Raw genomic sequence first — 19,762 nt, forward strand, 5'->3', positions numbered from 1 at the left:
CACCCCCAAAAAAAGTATAGGGGCTGGAGTGCACTTCCTGCTCTTCCAGAGGACCTGAGTTCAGTTCCCAGCACCCATGTCAGGCAGCTTACAACTACCTGTGACTCCAGTTCCAGGGGATCCAATGCCCTCTTCTGGCTTCTACAGGCATCCACAAACTTGTGTCATACATTCACATGGACACACGTACACACAAATAAAAATAAAAGCTTAACAAATTATAAAGTTATTGGATAGGGCAATGATAGAGTGCCTGCCTAGAATATATGAGGCCCTGAGTTTGATTCTTAGCATAGCAAAAAGCCATCACTCATTTACTGTAATCACCCAGCACTTGCACGGACACAACATTCCACTTACAGCTCTTCATTTAATTTGCACAGGTGATAAAAACAAACCCATATAAAGATGGCCCACTTGATTTCTGACAAAGGTGCAAAAACAATTCAAGAGACTTGTATAATTATAGAAATTGAAAATAAAAGTCTTCCAGTAAACGGCCCTGAAATACTTAGATATCCACAAGCAAGAGTTAGCCTCAATTTAAACCTCACATGATATTTTAAACATTAACTGCAAAGCAATCAATGAAGACAGAAAACAGCTGAGTGGGTCTGAAGTGGGTCAGGACTCTGCTCTGAAGGAGAGGCACAGGTATGACTACAAAGAGGTGGCAGGAAGCAATTGTGGTGACCACAGTGCTGCATTTTGATTTGCATGCTCACAAAAGCCACCAAAGCAAAGTAACTGTTTAGAAGCATGCCAACATGCCTTTGTAAGCACATGTGTGTGTGTGCACAAATGATGCCTGGATAATCTATACTCTGAGAAAATTCTGCTGACTGGGCTGGAGGTATAGTTCAGCAGCAGAGTGAATGCTAAGTGTTCATGAGGCCCTAAGTTTGAGCCTCAACATCACAAAGAAAAAAAATGAATTTGTGCGTGTTAATTCAACTTCCTGGTTCTCATATTCAAATTTCATAATTTGAATGGGGTAGGGAGGGATGCATGGATGAAAGCTCCCTATATATATATTTATTTATTTTGTGTGTATGGATGCTTTGTCTGCTTGTTTCTTTGTGCACCATGTGCATGGATTGCTGAGAAAACATCAGATCCCCTAGACAGACAGCTAGACAGATCATGTGAGTGCTGGGAATTGAACCGAAGTACTCCAGAAGAGCAGTGCTCTTAACTGCTGAGCCATCTCTCCAGTGCCTTCTTCTATAAATTTTTTACAACTTCCTCTGAATATATAATTATTTTGAAATGAAGTTTATAGTTTTTAGGGTTTATGTATTGAAACCCTAACCAATCCCCAGCACTCTGAATATACTTAGCCACAGGAAGTTTAAAGAGTAATTAAATTGAACCTCTTTTAAAATTATAATTATTTTTGTGGGTTTTATTTTTTTTGTGTGTGTGTATGTGTGTGAGACAGAGACAGAGACAGAGGGGGGCGGAGGGAGAGAGGGAGAGAGGGAGGGAGGGAGAGAGAGAGAGAGAGAGAGAGAGAGAGAGAGAGAGAGAGAGAGAGAGAGAGAGAGAGAGAGCGCGCCAGCCAGCCCACTGCACATGTGAAGCTCGCTTCTCTCCTACCATGTGGGTCCCAGGGATAAAACTCAGGGCATCAGGCTTGGTAGCAAGTGCCTATCCTCACTGAGTCATCTAAATTATATTTGATTTACACTGAAATCGAGTTACTAGAACTGGCCTAATCCAACAGACTAGAGATGTTTTTATAAGAGGCTATCTGAACAGTGAGACATAGAGAGGGAAGAGAGGGGCAGAAAGGAGGCACACGCAGACGGTGTGAGGGCACAGCGAGAAGGCAGCCAGTCTCCTGAACTCGAGGACGCAGACAACAGAAGCAATCAAATTTCCTAGTGCCTTGCTCTTGACTTCAAGCTTCCAGAATTTTAAGAAAGGAAGTTTCTATTATTCAAGCCACAATCTGTATTGTTATGATAGCCCTACAAAGCTAATATATAACCTTGTGAAGTAGCGATTATTCTTACTTACAGATGAAGGAATTATCAGAGTTCTTAACCCACTTCAAGTCACACAGCTTTTTCAAAGGTCTGGATAAGGAGACTGGGATCAAAACGCAGATTCCTGTTAGGTGGTGGTGGCGAATGCCTTTAATCCCAGCACTCGGGAAGCAGAGGCCTGGTCTACAGAGCGAGTCCCAGGACAGTTAAGGCTACACAGAAAAGCCCTGTCTTGGAAAATCAAACCAAAACAAAGAAATGAAAAAACCAAACACATATTCCTAACCATTTAGCTATACTGACTTAGTCCACATAATAGAACAGCTAAGACTGGAGAATGCAATCTCCTGAGGGTCGGGCTCTGCTTCCTCCACAAAGCCCTGGGGGTAGGGGTAAAGCTCTATCTTCAAAGAGCAGAAGAGGAACTGTGCTGACTAGGTTAATGTCAACGTGACAGAAGCCAGAGTCATCTGTGGAGAGAGGACTTCAGCTGAGGAAATGCCCCTACCAGACTGGCCTATATGCTCACCTTCAGTGCGTTCTCTGAGTCAGTGGTTCTCAGACTTCCTAATGCTGCACCCCTTTAATACAGTTCCTCATGTTGTGATGACCCCAAACCATAAAATCATTTTTGTTCCTGCTTCATAACTGTCATTTTGTTGTTACGAACTGTGATGTAAATATGTGTTTTCCAATGATCTTAGGTGACCCCCGTGAAAGGGTCACCCAATCCCCAAGGGGGTCGTGACTTGTAAATTGAGAACCTGTCTTGCTTCTTAACTGATGTGGGAGGGCCAAGCTCACTGTGGGCAGTATCACCCCTGGGCTGGTGGTCCTGGGTGCTTGAGAAAGCAGGCTGAACCAGCCAGTAAGCAGTGTTCCTCTATAGCCTCTGCATCAGTTCCTGCGGACTTTCCTGGATGATGGGCTACACGCTGTAAAATGAAAGAAACCCTTTCCTCCAAGTTTTTTTTTTTTCTTTTCAAGATTTGTTTGTTATATATATAGCGCTCTGTCTGCATGTATGCCTGCAGGCCAGAAGAGAGCACCAGCTCTCATTACAGATGGTTGTGAGGAATTGAACCCGGGTCCTCTGGAAGAGCAGCCAGTGCTCTTAACCACTAAGTCATCTCTCCAGTCCCCAAGTTGCTTTTTCTCACGGTGTTTTGTCAGAGCAATAGAAACCTTAGTTAAGACAGTCTCTCCCCTTTTGTGTATTTTTAAAACTTATTACTTATATATGCGTGAGTATATACCACAGAGGCTGAAAGAGGGTGTCAGGACCCCTGAAGCTGGAGTTATAAGCAGTTGTGAGACACCTAATATAAATGTTGGAATGGAGGTCTAGTCCTCTGGAAGCACTCTTTTAACTGCTGAGCCAGCTCTCCAGCCCTGTCAGGTCTTTTTATAAGAGCATCTAATTACTTACATTCATACATAAAGGAGGCCTCTTGATACAAACTTTTAAAAGACAGAATATATTTTTTTTTATTATTATTACTATTATTAGAGACAGTTTCACTATGTTAGCCTAGGCCTGGGCTTAAATTCTAGACCCTCGGGGCTGGAGAGATGGCTCAGAGGTTAAGAGCACTGGTTGTTCTTCCACAGGTCCTGAGTTCAATTCCCAGCAACCACATGGTGGCTCACAACCATCTGTAATGAGATCCGGTGCCCTGTTTTGGCCTGCAGGGACACATGCAGGCAGAACACTGCATACAAAATAAATAAATAAATCTTAAAAAAAAAATTCTAGACCCTCCTGCCTCAGCTTGGGCTAGGGTCAAAAAATAATAAACACCTTATCCAGCTTCTCAATTCATTATCCCTTAAAGGCTCTATCTCTTTTGGTTTGATGGTTTACTGTTTTGGTTTTTTGTTTTACTTTTAAATTCTTCAGGGGTGGGAGCACTGGAGAGATGACTCAGCTCTACTGAGAATACAAACTGCACATGCAGAGGACAGAGCTGGTTCCAGCGCTCACTGCAGATGGCTCACAACTTCTTGTCAACTCCAGCTGCAGGAGATCTGAAACCCTCCTCCTTGCTTCTACTGGCCCCTGCATTCACATGCACATACCAACACAACACAACACACACACACACACATACACATACACATAGTTAGAAATAAAATGAAATCTTAATTCTTCTTTAATTGCATGTATTTTGTGTGTGGGCATATGTGTAACCCTGAACACAGATGGAGATCAGGGAACAACTTGTCCCACCATGGGAATGAGACCCAGGCTTGGTGGCAAGGGCCCCTGCTTTGTTTTTTGAGATAGGGTCTAGCTATAAACAGGGTTATGCATACTTGATTTCTATTTCATTTATATCAATTATTTTATCTTTTGTTTCCTTCTTTCTCTTTATTGAGACAACGTCCACTATTTAACCCTAGCTGGCCTGGAATTCATCATGTGGACCAGGCTGGCCTCAAACTCAGCAATCCACCTGCCTCTGCCTAAGTGTGTGTGCCACCATGCTCCACTCTTTATGATGTGTGTGCCACCATGCTCCACTCTTTATGATGTGTGTATGCCACCATGCTCCACTCTTTATGATGTGTGTGCCACCATGCTCCACTCTTTATGTGTGTGTGCCACCATGCTCCACTCTTTATGATGTGTGTGTGCCACCATGCTCCACTCTTTATGATGTGTGTGTGCCACCATGCTCCACTCTTTATGATGTGTGTGTGCCACCATGCTCCACTCTTTATGATGTGTGTATGCCACCATGCTCCACTCTTTTATGATGTGTGTGTGCCACCATGCTCCACTCTTTATGATGTGTGTGTGCCACCATGCTCCACTCTTTATGATGTGTGTGTGCCACCATGCTCCACTCTTTATGATGTGTGTGTGCCACCATGCTCCACTCTTTATGATGTGTGTGCCACCATGCTCAATTCTTTATGATGTGTGTGTGCCACCATGCTCCACTCTTTATGATGTGTGTGTGCCACCATGCTCCACTCTTTATGATGTGTGTGTGCCACCATGCTCCACTCTTTATGATGTGTGTATGCCACCATGCTCCACTCTTTATGATGTGTGTGTGCCACCATGCTCCACTCTTTATGATGTGTGTATGCCACCATGCTCTACTCTTTATGATGTGTGTGCCACCATGCTCCACTCTTTATGATGTGTGTGTGCCACCATGCTCCACTCTTTATGATGTGTGTGTGCCACCATGCTCCACTCTTTATGATGTGTGTGTGCCACCATGCTCCACTCTTTATGATGTGTGTGCCACCATGCTCCACTCTTTATGATGTGTGTGTGCCACCATGCTCCACTCTTTATGATGTGTGTGTGCCACCATGCTCCACTCTTTATGATGTGTGTGTGCCACCATGCTCCACTCTTTATGATGTGTGTGCCACCATGCTCCACTCTTTATGATGTCTCTGTTTAGACTGTTCTAGTCCCAGCTCCAGACAGTGTTGGACCACTGATTTTAGACCTTTCTTTTGAAGCGGTAAAATTCCCTCTATAGCACTGTGAGCCACAGCCCACAAATTCTGATATAGTATCTTTTTGTTTTCATTCAGTTCTATTCCCTTTGACCCAACAGTTATTTACAATATGTAATTTCACTTCCAAATCTGTAGAGATTCTTTTAAATATCGATTTAATTCTCTTGCTGTTCTAAGAGTAGCTGCCACATTAAGCACTGCTTGCTGTATTTTCTGGTTAAATAAACTGGTCCTTTTTTTTCTTCTAGGCAGGGTCTTATTCTGTAGCTCAGGTTGATCGGGAATCCACAGCAATTCTCCTGCCTCAGATGCTAAGTGTTGGAATTACAAAGCATGCGCCACCATATCCAGCTACTGATCCTTCTTTCACAATAAAATTCATTTTACTGCCTTAATAACATTTTCTGTGTTCTGGAGTCTTCTTTTGCTAATACAAATATAGCCACCTGAGCATTTACAGAGTATCTTTGTATAACAGCTTTTTCCATCCATCTAAATTAACAGTGAAATTTAAAGTTGGGGATAGTGATACATGCTTTGGAAAGCTAAGGTGGGAAAATTTTAAGTTTGAGGCCAGCCTGAGCTACACAGAAAAACCCTGTCTCAAAAACAACATAAAACAAATTTATATCTAAATCTATGTATATTTCTAAAAATATTGGTTAAAACAGAGTGGGTTTCCTTTAAACAACCTGCAGTTGGAGCTGTTTGATCTAGTCTGACAATATTTATTTGTTTGTTTAAAAGCAGGGTTCTGCCAGGCAGTGGTGACACACGCCTTTAATCTCAGCACTCGGGAGGCAGAGGCAGGTGGATCTCTGTGAGTTCAAGACCAGAGAGTTCCAGGATAGGCTTCAAAGCTACACAGAGAAACCCTGTCTCAGAAAAAAAAAGCAGGTTTCTTACTATGTGGCTTAGGCTGGCCTTAAAACTCATAATCGTCCTATCTCAGCCTCCCAAATGCTAGAAATCCGGGGGAGTTCCACCACTAACTCCTGGTACTTTCTTCTTGAGGTGGGGTCTCAGTTAGCCCAGGCTGGTCTTAAACTCCCTACATAGCCTGAGGATGATTTTACACTTCTGAGTCACCTGCCACCATGCATAGTTTTTGTGGTCCTGGGAATCAAACTCGGGTACTTCATGCATTTTAGGTAGGTACTCTACCACTTGAACCAAGCCCCAGTCCCTCCTAGCACTGTCTTTTCTTTCTTTTTTTTTTTTTTTTCCGGAGCTGAGGACTGAACCCAGGGCCTTGTGCTTGCTAGGCAAGCGTTCTACCACTGAGCTAAATTCCCAAACCCCTAGCATTGTCTTTTCATCTTAACATTTTAAATTTTATTGCCGGGGGCGGCGGCAGGCACATCTTTAATCCCAGCACTCGGGAGGCAGAGGCAGGTGGATCTCTGTGAGTTCGAGGCCAGGTCTACAGAGCTAGTCCAGGACAGGCTCCAAAGCTACAGAGAAACCCTGTCTTGAAAAACCAAAAAAAAAAGGGGGGGGGGGGGGCTGGAGAGATGGCTCAGAGGTTAAGAGCACTGACTGCTCTTCCAGAGGTCCTGAATTCAATTCCCAGCAACCACATGGTGGTTCACAACCATCTGTAATGAGATCTGGTACCCTCTTCTGGCCTGCAGCCACATATGCTGTATACATAATAAATAAATGAATGAATGAATGAATGAATGAATGAATGAATGAATAAATAAATAAATCTTTTTAAGAAATTTTATTTAATGTATATGAGTGTTTTGCTTGCATGGATGTCCATGTACCACGTACATATCTGGTGCCCAAGGAGGCCAGAAGAGAGAGTTGGATGCCCTGGAACTGGGATTACAGACTGTTGGGTGCTGGGAATAAAACCGAAGCCCTCTGCAAGAACAGTAAGTAAGTGCTCTAACCACTGAGGCATCTCTCCAGCTCCCTGGCACTGTCTCATCAGACATATAGTGTAACTATTTCCTCTAGGCTTGCTACCACAAAACACAGTAGACGTGGTAATACTTGCATCTTAACAGGAACCTGACAGAATCGGAGGAGTCAGGATGTCAATCCCATGGACCGTCGTCACCTTTCTTAACCTGACATGAGGTGACTTGGTCTACCCTGAGTGTAAGCACGTCCTGGAAATGGCCTGCGGACCAGAGAAAATACTGCACCTCTCAAGTCGTAAGAAAGCCGTGGCAGCAGTTGTGTGGCCCGTTCTATTAGTGATCGGATACACAACTGAGGCTGAGCTGTCTGCCTAGAGCAGCCGCTCTCAACCCGTGGCCAACCGCTATCTCCAAAAATATTTACATTATTATTCAGAACAACAGCAAAATTATAGTTATGAAGTAACAGTGAGAATAATTTTAGGGTTGAGGAGTCACCCCAACATGAGGAACTGTAATAAAGCATTGCAGCATTAGAAGATTGAGAGCCACTGGGCTCAGCCAGACATGGCGGTGCACACCTTCAATCCCAGCACTTAGGAGGCAGAGGCGGGCAGATCTCTGTGAGTTCGAGGCCAGCCTGGTCTACAGAGGGAGTTCCAGGACGGCCAGGGCTGAGAAACCCTGTCTTGAAAAACTAGGAAAAAGGAGAAAAAAAAAAAAAGACCCACTGGGCTGGTTACAGTGAGGAACAGACAAGTGGCAGGCTTCCCATCCTAGCCTGTGATTTGGAAGGAAAAGTGACTATAACGGGTAGGAGGAAACGGAGGGGCTGGCTTGCCATGTCCGTCTTTCTAGATTTTTAACAAGTTGTGTGTATGTGTCTAAGTCTGCATGAATACACGTGCTCCATGCACAGGAGTTCTCTGAGGCCAGAAGGGGGCAGTGGACCCTCGGGCACTGAGTTGGTTCCCGGCAGCCGTGAGCTGCCGTGTGGGCTCGGGCTCCTCTGTAAGAACAGTAAGCACTTTTCACCACTCAGCTGTCATCGCTCTCGCCCCTGGCTTGCCCTTTTTTTTTTTTTAAATGAAAGCACAAGGGAAATCAGACAAGGAGCCTGTCCGGGTCATTCAATAGCAAAAGAGTCAAAATTTGTGTCAAAAAAAAAAAAAAAAAAAAAAGATTTGTGTACAGCCAGAGTTCTTAGGGAAAGTCAGATTCTATGCTTCTGAACTTCTAGAAAGTTATGAAAAACTGAACAGTTCACGGAAGAGGTGAGTGACAACAAAATGCAGGTCATCCATCTCCATTACAGATCTCCACCAGCCCTGCTGTGGGAGGAGATTCACTGGGGAGGGGAGGGACCATCCCAGCTGCTCCCCTAACAGGGTGGCCACGGCCACGCCTGACTACTTCACATGGTACATAGGAGACCCTATGTTACAATGTAGATTTGGGCATGGTGGCACATGCCTTTAATCCAGCACTTGGAAAGCAGAGGCAGGAGGCTATCTGTGCTAGAGGCCAGCCTGCTCTATGGAAGAAGCTCTAGGCTGGCTGAGGGATATAGTGAGACCCATCTGAAAAGAAACAAGCGGCTCTGTTGGTTGCATACTAGCGGTGAACACTTGGGCCTTAGTGAATAGCACACCCTTAGCTCCAAGACAGCCTACATAGAAAGATCCCGTCTCAAACCACCAAAGCAAACACCACAATAAGCCAGCAAGTATACTAGGTGTGGACGGTCCGTCTGCGGGACACTCCTTCACGGGAGGCTGCAGACTCTAGGGGAACCCACAGAGGCAGGGCTTCTTCACCAGCCAACTCTGCAGCAGCGCCTTACACTGCTCTTCTGACAGGACCGACACAAGCCATGGGGGCCACCTGGGGCACAATTCTTGCAGTTCATAGCAGGCACAGAATCTAGGAGTCAGTGAAAGGCTTTCCTCTCAGTTTGGTGTATTAAATTTGCCTGTTGCCAAGGTTCTCACTGCTAAGTAGCTCTTTGCTTTCTTCCTACACAGGCACCTTCTCTTAGCTACGAGTTTGCTTTCCACAGATGCAGTTACTTCGGTTCAACTACGGTCTGAAAATTATTCAGTGGCTAAGTCCAGAAAGAAGCAATTCTTAAAGTTTTAAACTCCATGTTGTTCTGAGCAAGCTGATGAAACTTGGTCCCATGGGGGTCTGTCCTTCCTTCCATGTGAACAGCCTGTGTCCTGCCTCCCACTGACACCTGTTACTTAGCAGCGCGCTGGGGAGCAGTCTGACTGCCGATAGTACTGCAGCGCTGTGTTCTTCTCACTCAAACCCAGGAGTGATGCCGGCAACTGGGCTACAAAGACAAGCTGGAAAGGGTCTCCTTTAAGTGAAAAGGTGACATCCTTAAGTTAATACAGAAGGAAGGAAAAAAAAAATTTGTATGCTGAGGTTGCCAAGATGGGTCTTCTAGGAAGCTATGAAAAAGTAAAAGAAAAAAGAGGTATTGGTTTCGCTCTCACACCTGAAACTACAAGCACTAGTAGCCACAGTGCTTAGGTGAGCTAGCAAGGGCATGTGTGCACACATAAGGCCAGTTTATCACTGTCTGTGGTTTCAGGTATCCACTGGGGCATTTGTCCCTTGGGCATTAAGGGGGGACTGCTGTAGACCAAGTTTCTAGGATGGTATCTTTCCTGTTTAACAACGGATCAAATAGGTCAGGTAGACAGTTCACTGTTGGGTATGAAGTGTCAGTTCTCAGTTATTCCTGATATGGAATACTCAAAAGGTAAGAAGGAATATTGGGCTAGGTGTGGTAGCCCAGGCCTTCAATCCCAACACTTGGGTGGCATGAGCAGGTGGATCTTTGTTAGTCTGAAGCCAAAATTTGGTTTACATTGAGAGCCAGTCTAGGATACACAGCAAGAAAAGAATGAATTTTGTTGTCTGTAAAATTTTAGACAGCTACAATTACTAAGGCCTCTCTAGAGGCCTGAAGAACACTAAAGACCCCTAACCTGCTAGCCCTCATATCCTGTTTTAAATCTTTTATTTTAGGAATCCTTTAGGGTTAGGGATGTAACTCAAAGGTTTTTGTCCTCAGCAATGCAAAAAACAAGACAGCCTAGAGCAGTGGTTCTCAACCTGAGGTTCGGAACCCCTTTGGGAGTTGAACGATCCTTTCATAGGGGTTGCCTAAGACCATCGGAAAATAGATATCTACAATATAATTCACTACAGTGGCAAAATTCCAGTTATGAAGTAGCAACAAAATGATTTTTTTAAGATTCATTTATTATATATTATGTTCTGTCTGCATGTCTGCCTGCACACCAGAAGAGGGCACCAGATCTCATTACAGATGGGTGTGAGCCACCATGTGGTTGCTGGGAATTGAACTCGGGACCTCTGGAAGAACAGCCAGTGATCTTCATCACTAAGCCATCTCTCCAGCCCCCACCCCCGCAACAAAATGACTTTATGGTTGGGAGTCACCAAAACCTGAGGAACTGCACTAAAGGTTAAAGCACTTAAGTGTATGAATCAGGGTCAAGATCCCCAGCCCACATAAATACAAGTGGACATGGCAATCTAGAACTCAATTAGCCTCCCGTCTCTCAGACACTGGGTTATAAAAATGCTTTGAAGCTAGAGAACAGCTTAAAGGTTAAGAGCATGTACTACTCTTGTAGGGGACCCAAGTTCAGTTCCCAACACCCGTGTCAGGCATGCCACCTGTGACACTAGGGACACCTGCTGTGGGATGTCTTTCTGCACGCTGTGAATATGTGTTGCTCTGACTGGTTGATAAATAAAGCTGTTTGACCTATGGCAAGGCAACTTAGAGGCAGGTGGGAAATCCCGGCAGATACACGGAGAGAAGAAAGGAGAGGAGAGAGATGCCAGCCTGCCGCCAGGAGAAGCAAGATGTAAAAGTGCTGGTAAGCCACGGCTACTTGGCAACTTATAGATTAATAAAAATGGGTTAAGTTATAAGAGCTAGCTAGCAAGAAGCCTGCCATAGGCCATGCAATTGGTAATTAATATTAAGCCTCCGAATGATTATTTTATAAGTGGCTGAGGGACCGCGGGGCCAGACATGACCGGAGGAACGCAGGCTGTGGGGCTGAGCAGGACCTGAGAAACCTTCCTGGTACCTGCGCGTGTGCAAGTGTGCAAGCGCACACGCACACACACACACTTTTTGTAATTTTTTTTAAAGGTGTGTGCCGCCAGACCACAGCACATTGTATTTTTTTTTTAAGATTTATTTATTATGTATACAGCATGTATGACTGCAGGCCAGAAGAGGGCACCAGATCTCTTTACAGATGGTTGTGAGCCACGATGCGGGTGCTGGGAATTGAACTCAGGACCTCTGGAAGAGCAATCAGTGCTCTTAACCTCTTAGCCATCTCTCCAGCCCCCTTTTTTGTAATTAAAGAAAAAGTAGACACTGGTTTTCTACCTACAATGAGTACTGTACAGCCTCTGGGTTTTGAGACAGGGTGTCGCTGTCTCTTCAAGGCCCTATATTGGCCTAAAAGTGGTCAAAGGTGTTACCATCAGTCTTTGATAAAGACGCATACTACAATTTCTGTAAGAATCAGCAATAGGGGCTGGAGAGATGGCTCAGTGGTTAAGAGCACTGGCTGCTCTTCCAGAGGACATGGGTTCAATTCCCAGCACCTACATGGCAGCTCACAACTGTAACTCTTGTTCCAGGGGATCTGGCACCCTCACACAGATATACATGTGGGCAAAACACCAATGTACACAAAATACAAGTAAATAAATTAAAAAAAAAAAAGAATCAGCAGTAAGAGTAGAAAGGATAGACAACCTTCAAAGTAGAAGGGGCAATGGGAGTTGCTCAAGCAAGAGTACTCTAACACCCGAATTTTCAGAATGTATACACTTTGCTCTTTAACTAGGGCTGTCTGTGGTCCTTTCTCACTGTTTCCTCCTTGGGGAATAATGGCACCAGAGTGGCTGTGCAGCCCTCTGTCAGGGGCCATTTCTCAGTTGACATCCTGAGGAAGGGGTGTTCCTCTGACCTGCAGTTGCTTGGGACAACTCTTCAACACTTCCACCTCTGATTTTACTAAGTGATAGGAAACCCTGCTATAAATAATGCTAAGTTGGGGCTAGAGGGATGGCTCATCAGTTAAGAGCACTTGTTGCTCTTGCAGAGGACCCAGGTTCAGTCTCTAGCAACCACATGGTGGCTCACAATCATCTGTAACTCCAGATATAGGGGACCTGATGCCTTCTTCTGACCTGAGGGCATCAGGCATGCACACCGTTCACAGACATATATACAGGCAAACATTAAAACACATTAAACAAAATAATCTTTTTAAATCTTATAAAAGGTAGCAAAAGAAAAAAGTCTAGTAATCCTGATAATTTACATAGTTTGGATCAAAAAGATTTCCCAAACCATGTGTTGACAGTTTGGTACCCATTTCAGCCATGTTCAGAGGTGAGACTAAAGAGCTCTGACCTCATCAACAGATGAAGGGTGGTTTGGGCTTTGTTTTGTTTTGTTTTTCAAGACAGGGTTTGTCTAGGCTTCTTGGTGTGCATAACACTTCTTTTCCCTATTACCAACTGACAGAAAGCAGCAATCTCTCCAACCAAAACTGCATAATGCATCCCAAACCCTAAATAAATTAATTCTGGCTTACTAACTATTATTAAATAAAACCTAATAATATTGACAAAATTAATGTATTAGTGTGCTGTGCAAGAACCTCCCAAAATTGCAAAATTAAACACCAAAATACAAACAATAAGTGCTGGAATATAAGTAATAAATATAGTAGTTTGGTCATTTTTTTAGCCACAGTTTTATGAATCACTGAATGAAGGTGAAAAGGAGTGAAAGCAGTATGACAGAAGAGCCACCGCCACCAGGAAGTTCAAGGACTGCAACCACTTACAGCACTCTTGTCATTGCAAACAGTCCACAATGGCCCTGACTATCTTCCTACCATGGGCATCAGGAAGTACTGAAAGTGTCCTGAGCACTTAGGAGAAACTCAAGAGACTGCGCAGATCCCACTAGATGGCACCATCACAGGCAATCACTCTGCTCTCTCGGAAGCATGGGCGGAAATCTTTCTTGATCTTGACAAACTGAAAGCTATGAACAGTGACATCCTCACTGGGAAAGCATGACCCATAACAAGTCGTGTAAAACCAGGAAAAGGAGTCTCACCTAAAGCAGCCTTTTTACCCAATACCACTGGCATCAATGACCTAAGAGATGCAACGCCTAGCCTAACCCTAAGAAGAGAAGCAGTAAAACAAGGTGGTATCTTTGCTGGATGTGGGGCCTCCTGTTGGAATCCCAACACCTGTAGGCAGCAGAGGCAAGAGGATCAGGAGTTCAATGTCATCTTCAACTACACAATGAGTTTGAGGCCATCCTCAACTACATGAGATTCTCTCAAAAAAAAAAAAAAATTCTATTAAAAAAAAAAAAAAAGAGTATCTTTTTCCTCTTCCTGTCTCTGCAAACAATGCAGTAACTTACTTTTCTTTCAAGTCTCTTTGCTACAGAAATCAATTATTTTTTCCCACTGGTCACCAAATAAAGCATTTACTTAAATAAATATACTTACCATGACAGACACGTCAAAATATACAATTAATGGCATAAAAGCAACTAAGTACTGATGAGCTTCCTATCAAACAGACAATATTACATTCAAGTGTTTTTAAGGTTTTGGGTTTTTGTTTGTTTTCTAAGACAGAGTCTTACCATGTAGTCCGGGCTGGCCTCAAACTCGTTATCTTACTACCTCGGCTCCCAAGGGTACATTAAAGTTTCCCACAACTTGTTTACATCATTGTAAGTTGAGTCTGGGCAGGCAAAGTAAGATGTCATTCATTCCCATGACTAGAACCTAATTCACCAAAGGTACACTTTGATAGAGCCAGTATGAAGCTACATGCAGGAGGAAAGAAGCCATCCCAACAAAGATTAGTAAAATCAACTCCACACAGTTGGAATAGAAACTTTCTTCATAGGAAACCATGTGAACAGATTAAATTATAAGCCTTAGCTGGACACACCTATAATCCTGAGAGACAAGAAGACCATGAGTTTGAGATTGCAGAACTGAGTTCCAGGACAGTCTAGGTTTTACATAAGACCCCGCTTCCAAAAAATAAAAATAAGTAAATAGATAAATAAATAAATGACCTGAGTCGTATGCATGATTGCCAAGTTAAAAGACACAACAGTGAGGGGCTTGAGATGACTCAGTGGTTAAGAGCACTGGCTGCTTTTTCAGAGTCCCCAGGTTCAATTCCCAGCACTCACATGGCAGCTCACAACTGTCTATAATTCCAGTTACAGGAGAACCCACACCCTAACCCAGACATACATGTAGGTAAGACACCAGTGTACATTAAATAAATAAATAAGGTATAGCAGACACTCAAGAAGCTAAGGCAGAAAGATCACTGGTTCAAGCCTGAGCTATAGAGCAAGTTATAAAACAGCTGGCTGGGTGTAGTGACACATGACTTTAATCCTAGCACCTGAAAAGCAGGGATACAAAATGAGACCATCTCAACAACAACAACCCCAAAGGACTAGAGATACAATTCAGTGTGTAAGGTGCTTGTCTAGCATACACAAGGCCCTGGGTTTGATCCATTATATCACAACAATGAATCAGTGATTATAAACAAGACCTAGTATGGCCACTCATGCCTACAGTCCCAGCACCTAGAAAACTGAGATAGCAAGATCACACAACAGGAGTTCTAGGCCAGACAAAATAGATGTGTCATCCTTGGCCCAGATATCTACTTAATATTCAAATAACACTGTGTACTTCTTTCTGAGGCTACTTCCCTTTGACCAAATAATTTATGTCTGCATGTTTATCTTCAGTATATAACGATCAGGGGTTTAGCCACTCCAAAGTGCCACCAAAAGTCAGTTACTAGAGTTAGTTGAAGAAATAAAGCATTCATGCACATAATTACAGCCAGGTATGGTGGTGCATGCCTGTATTTCCAGTACTTACCAGCCTGGGGCAGGATGATCACAAATCACAGGCCAGCCTAGGCTACCTATCTCAAAAACAAAACAAAAATCAAAAGAACTACTGAAGCTAGAAGTGGTGGCTTACCCCTATAATCCCAGTTCTTGGGAGATGGAAGCAAGAAGATCAAGGAGTTCAAGGCTAGCCTGGGCTATATAATCAAGTTCCAGGCCTGGCTAGGCTACAAGAGACCTTATCTCAAAAAACAAGAACTAAGCTGGGCATGGTGGCACACATCTTTGATCCCAGCACTCAGGAGGCAGAGGCAAGCAGATATCTGTGAGTTCGAGGCCAGCCTGGTCTACAGAGTGAGTTCTAGGACAGCCAAAGATACACAGAGAAACCCTGTCTCAAAAGACAAACAAACAAACAAACAAACAAAAACCAAGTAGGTAATAAATGCCGTGTTTCCTTGTCAGAGCTCTAATATAGTTCTCGTTGCAGTATTTCTTGTTTCTCTTTCTTTCTCTGCAGGTTTAAAGGCACTAGACTGAGGTATCATCCACAACACTTACACAATGCCCAGTATACTGTAGGTACTATGTACTTTTCCAATAAATAAAAACTACCAAGCTATCCCAGCTCATTAAAATTATGTGATCCATCAAAGCTAGGTTTCCCAAGCATAAACCTAACATACGCCTTCTTGTTGAAGAAACAACTGGCCAGAGCATGAAATTAACACCAAGTTACTGTAAGATATAACATTTCTTTAAAAAGGCAGAAATCTATTAAATAGATCACAGATTAAAATGCACATATCATTTATCTCAAGCTCAAGCAATCTAACAACCTTGGATCAGGCGAAGCTTTTAAATAAAACATTATAAACAGACATATATAATGCACTAAAACCATCCTGTGAGATCCGAGAGGTAAATAAGCAGGTACAATACATCAAGACACACAGAAAGCCAGAAGAGTGTGAGTGACATTCCACCTGCCCAATGCTGGGGGCTTGATCTCAGTTTACACTTCCACAAGAATGACAACAGGAAGGAACTAGACAGACAGTACAGCAGGTAGGAGCACTGTGTTCTTCTGGAGGACCAGGTTCAGGTCCCAGGACCCACACGGCACTTCACACCCATCTAAACCCAATTTCAGGACATGTGATGCCCTCTTCTGGCGTCTGTAAGCACCAAACACGCACATAGGGTACATACTTGCATGCAGGCAAACACTCATGTACATAAAACAAGAACTAAACTAAAAGGGTGAAAACACTTTACTAGTAGAAATGAAGAAGAGGGAACAAACAGTCTAAACAACCAGGAGGGATCTGCTAGCTGCAGATTTGGAGAACTGACGGACTTCACCAGCTCTAACAACACTCCATCATGTAACTACTCCAATAGACCCAGTGTATGAAAGCTTTACAACGCCTCTCTTTCTTCCTGAGTGGCTGAGAAGTTTTAACAAAATACAAACTAGAATCTAGATCCACATCCTACCAGTATCCTCGCAACAAGCCCCTCAGAAAACCTCCGCTCCATTCAAAGGGGAAAGAAACATACTCTCCAAAATTAACGCTTAACCATCGTACTTCAGGAATGACTGGTAAGATTTCAAAGTTCACTGGTCCACGAGACAAATCTCCCCTGTACCCTATCAGCATGTCCTACCACCCAAACACAATTCCCAAATGTGTTTAAGTTACACTTGGAAATGTCCATGTTCGCCACGTTACTCACCTTACTAACACCAACTCCAGTGAACCTGGCCTCCAATAATTCCTGCCTTCGTGGGTCCAGGCTATGCAATTCTTCCATCATTTCTACAGGAAGAAAGAGGGCCAAGAAGTCATGAAAAACTAAATAGAAGAAAAAGTTTTATGTGTAAGAAAATGCATAGGAATTTTGTAAACCTCAAAGAAATATACATTCGAGTGTTATAATACACTCATCAGTTATTTGATGTTATCGATAGTTATTTTAGATTACACTGCAGCTCGAGCTCTCTTCTACGAGGGTCTTTTCTTTTTCCTGAATTCTAATTTGACCTTTACTGGGGGAGAGAGACAGGAATGGAAGTCCGCCCTTGTAATCCCAACATGAAGGAAGTATAAGCAACAGATAGCCACAAATTTGAGGGCAGCCTGGTTGGCCAGAGCTATAAAATGAAACCCTGTCTCATAAATAAAAACTAAGTAAATAAGAAGAAATAGCAAATGCTTCATATTATCTCTGTAAAAGGTAAGCAGAAGGAAAACCAAGGCCAAACTTGCCAACAGAAAACTCCTGTTAACCTTTCCATCTGAGCACTTTGAGATATTTCTTTCCCAAACACTAAGAACTAGTTCTTAAGCTAAAAATATAATTCACTAATAATTTCAAATGAATACAGAATGAATCAGAAGCTGCAAATAACTTCAATAACCCTACTTACTGTATAGCTCCTTTCCTGAATAGCTCACAGTAGCTAATGAGAACTGGAATTCTTTCATGCTAAATTTAATGAAGAACCCAAGATAAACCATCAACCTACATCCACTCAGGAAATTAATATAAGGCTGCAACAATTCCCTCACAAAATCTTTTTCTGACCACTCCTTGAAGCAGTAGTGGGTATCTGCTTTGAGCACCCCTCCCAGGTAGGGAGGGGCAGGAGGACACCATTTTTAAACCCTTCCCCGACCAATTAATGCAGACACTATGAGCAAGTATGTCCAACCTTTGCACCATGCGTTGAAAAGCTCTTCAAAGTGGGAAGGGAGCATACACCATTACATAGAAACCCTTCCGACATACTACTGAATAGTTACTGGAGCGACTGGCATAATTTTTAAAGTTCACTGAAAACATGAATCAGAGCTTCTTCTCTGCAATCTAACAACTCCACAATTTCCAGTAACATCCCCTACACGAGTCCTTAACTTTCATTTCCCTTCCTGGATTGGAGAGCCTGGGGCAAAGGGTGACAAAATAAAGTTTCACTCACATACAAGTACAGGTTAGAGAAGGAATCAGGAAATTCTTAGAAGGGCAGAAAGGCATCTTTAAACTAAAACAGACTGAAAAGAAAACCGAGTTGTCCCTAAGTAGGTAAGTGGCCCTGCTGGCCACTCGCCCTGCCCTAATCGAGGTCGGAATGGCAGAGGTTGCAGTCTCTCCCCAATCCCAAGGTCTCTGGAAACATTTCCCAAACCTCTCCATCCCGAGGCCTGGTCCGGAAAATGAGGCCCCAGCAGTTTTCCCATTTACTGTCAACTCACGTTAGGAAAAGAGCCACCCCATCGCTTTCCAGCGAGCCTTTGGACCGGGATCCTCCCAGCAGCCCCGAGCCGGGAAGCAGGACCGATGGGGCCTGGTCCCGGCGCCCCTCGCCGGCTCCAAACTTTCCCTAACTCTAGGCCCACCTGTCACGGAGGGAGCGGGGGGACAGTGCCGGGGCGCCCGGGAGGCTGCTAGGGCCTCCAGCTCCCTGGAGCCCCCCTCTCGGAGCAGGCCGACCGCCCCATTCCCAGGCCTGGGCCTGGCCCAGCTTCGGCCCGGCCCCTCAGCGACCCGCAGCCCTCAGGGAGAGCACCTCCCGCCTCAGTGCCCAGGAGCTGCGGCCCGACGCCGGCCCGAGTCGCAGCCTCCTCAGGCCGAGAGGGTCCCCGGGACGGTTACTATCCCAGGCCCGGCGCCCTCCCCCGGCCCGGGCTCAGCTTCTCACCTGCCGCCGCTGCCGCTCCACGCTCCTCTCGGGAGGGGCCCCGACCCGACCCGGCTGCGGACCGCTCCGCTCTCCCCCCTGGGCAGGCCCGGGGCGGAGCCGGGGCCTCTCCTGAGCGCCGCAACCCCCCGCCCGGGCAGCCGCCGCCGGCGCCGGGCTCCACGAGAGGGCGGGCGGGGGAGGGGGGCCGCGGAGGCCGCAGATCCCCGAGCTCGCGTACAGAGCCAGGCGCCTGACGCGGGCCCGGGCCCGGGCGGCCGCGGGGGGCGCGGGACCGGCCTCCTGGCGCCGGACAAAGGCCAAGGGAGGCGCAGAAGGGCCCGGGTCGGGCCGGGAAGCGGGGGCCCGATCGGCTGGGGGCCACTCGGGTGCGGCGCAGAGGGCGGGGGTGGGGGGGTCGGAACCGCTGGTGCCCAGGACCCGCCTCCGGCCCCTTAATCCGGATCGGTTCGGTCCGGATTAGTAGTGATCGGTGTAAACACACTAGTGAAACCGCGTGTTTCCTCGCGAGATTTGCACGGCTGGGAGGCAAAGGGGGGGGTTCCAGCGGAGGGGGGGGGGAGTACCGACCGTGGGGGAGGGGACGCGAAAGGTGTGGTGGGGGGGGGTCCCCGCGGCCCCGGCGCTCCGCCTCCTCCAATCAGCGGCCGGGCTGGCGGGCAGGGGTTAACCGGGGGACCCCGCGCCGGCTGAGCAGGCCGCG

General features: G+C 45.3%; 1 protein-coding gene across 1 annotated transcript in view; it reads right to left on the reverse strand.

The window, feature by feature from the left end:
- Nucleotides 1–19,466, reverse strand: part of Tlk2 (tousled like kinase 2) — a 107,766-nt gene extending 88,300 nt beyond the window's left edge. The window contains 2 exon segments of the mRNA XM_052756390.1: nt 17,094–17,176; nt 19,060–19,466. Of these exon segments, the coding sequence (XP_052612350.1) occupies nt 17,094–17,174 (81 nt within the window). The 5' untranslated portion in view covers nt 17,175–17,176; nt 19,060–19,466.
- Nucleotides 19,467–19,762: the final 296 nt, after the last annotated feature.

Source organism: Peromyscus californicus, unplaced genomic scaffold (genome assembly GCF_007827085.1).
Source record: "Peromyscus californicus insignis strain IS unplaced genomic scaffold, ASM782708v3 Scaffold_3__1_contigs__length_106647218, whole genome shotgun sequence".
In the NCBI taxonomy this organism is placed as follows: Eukaryota; Metazoa; Chordata; class Mammalia; order Rodentia; family Cricetidae; genus Peromyscus; species Peromyscus californicus.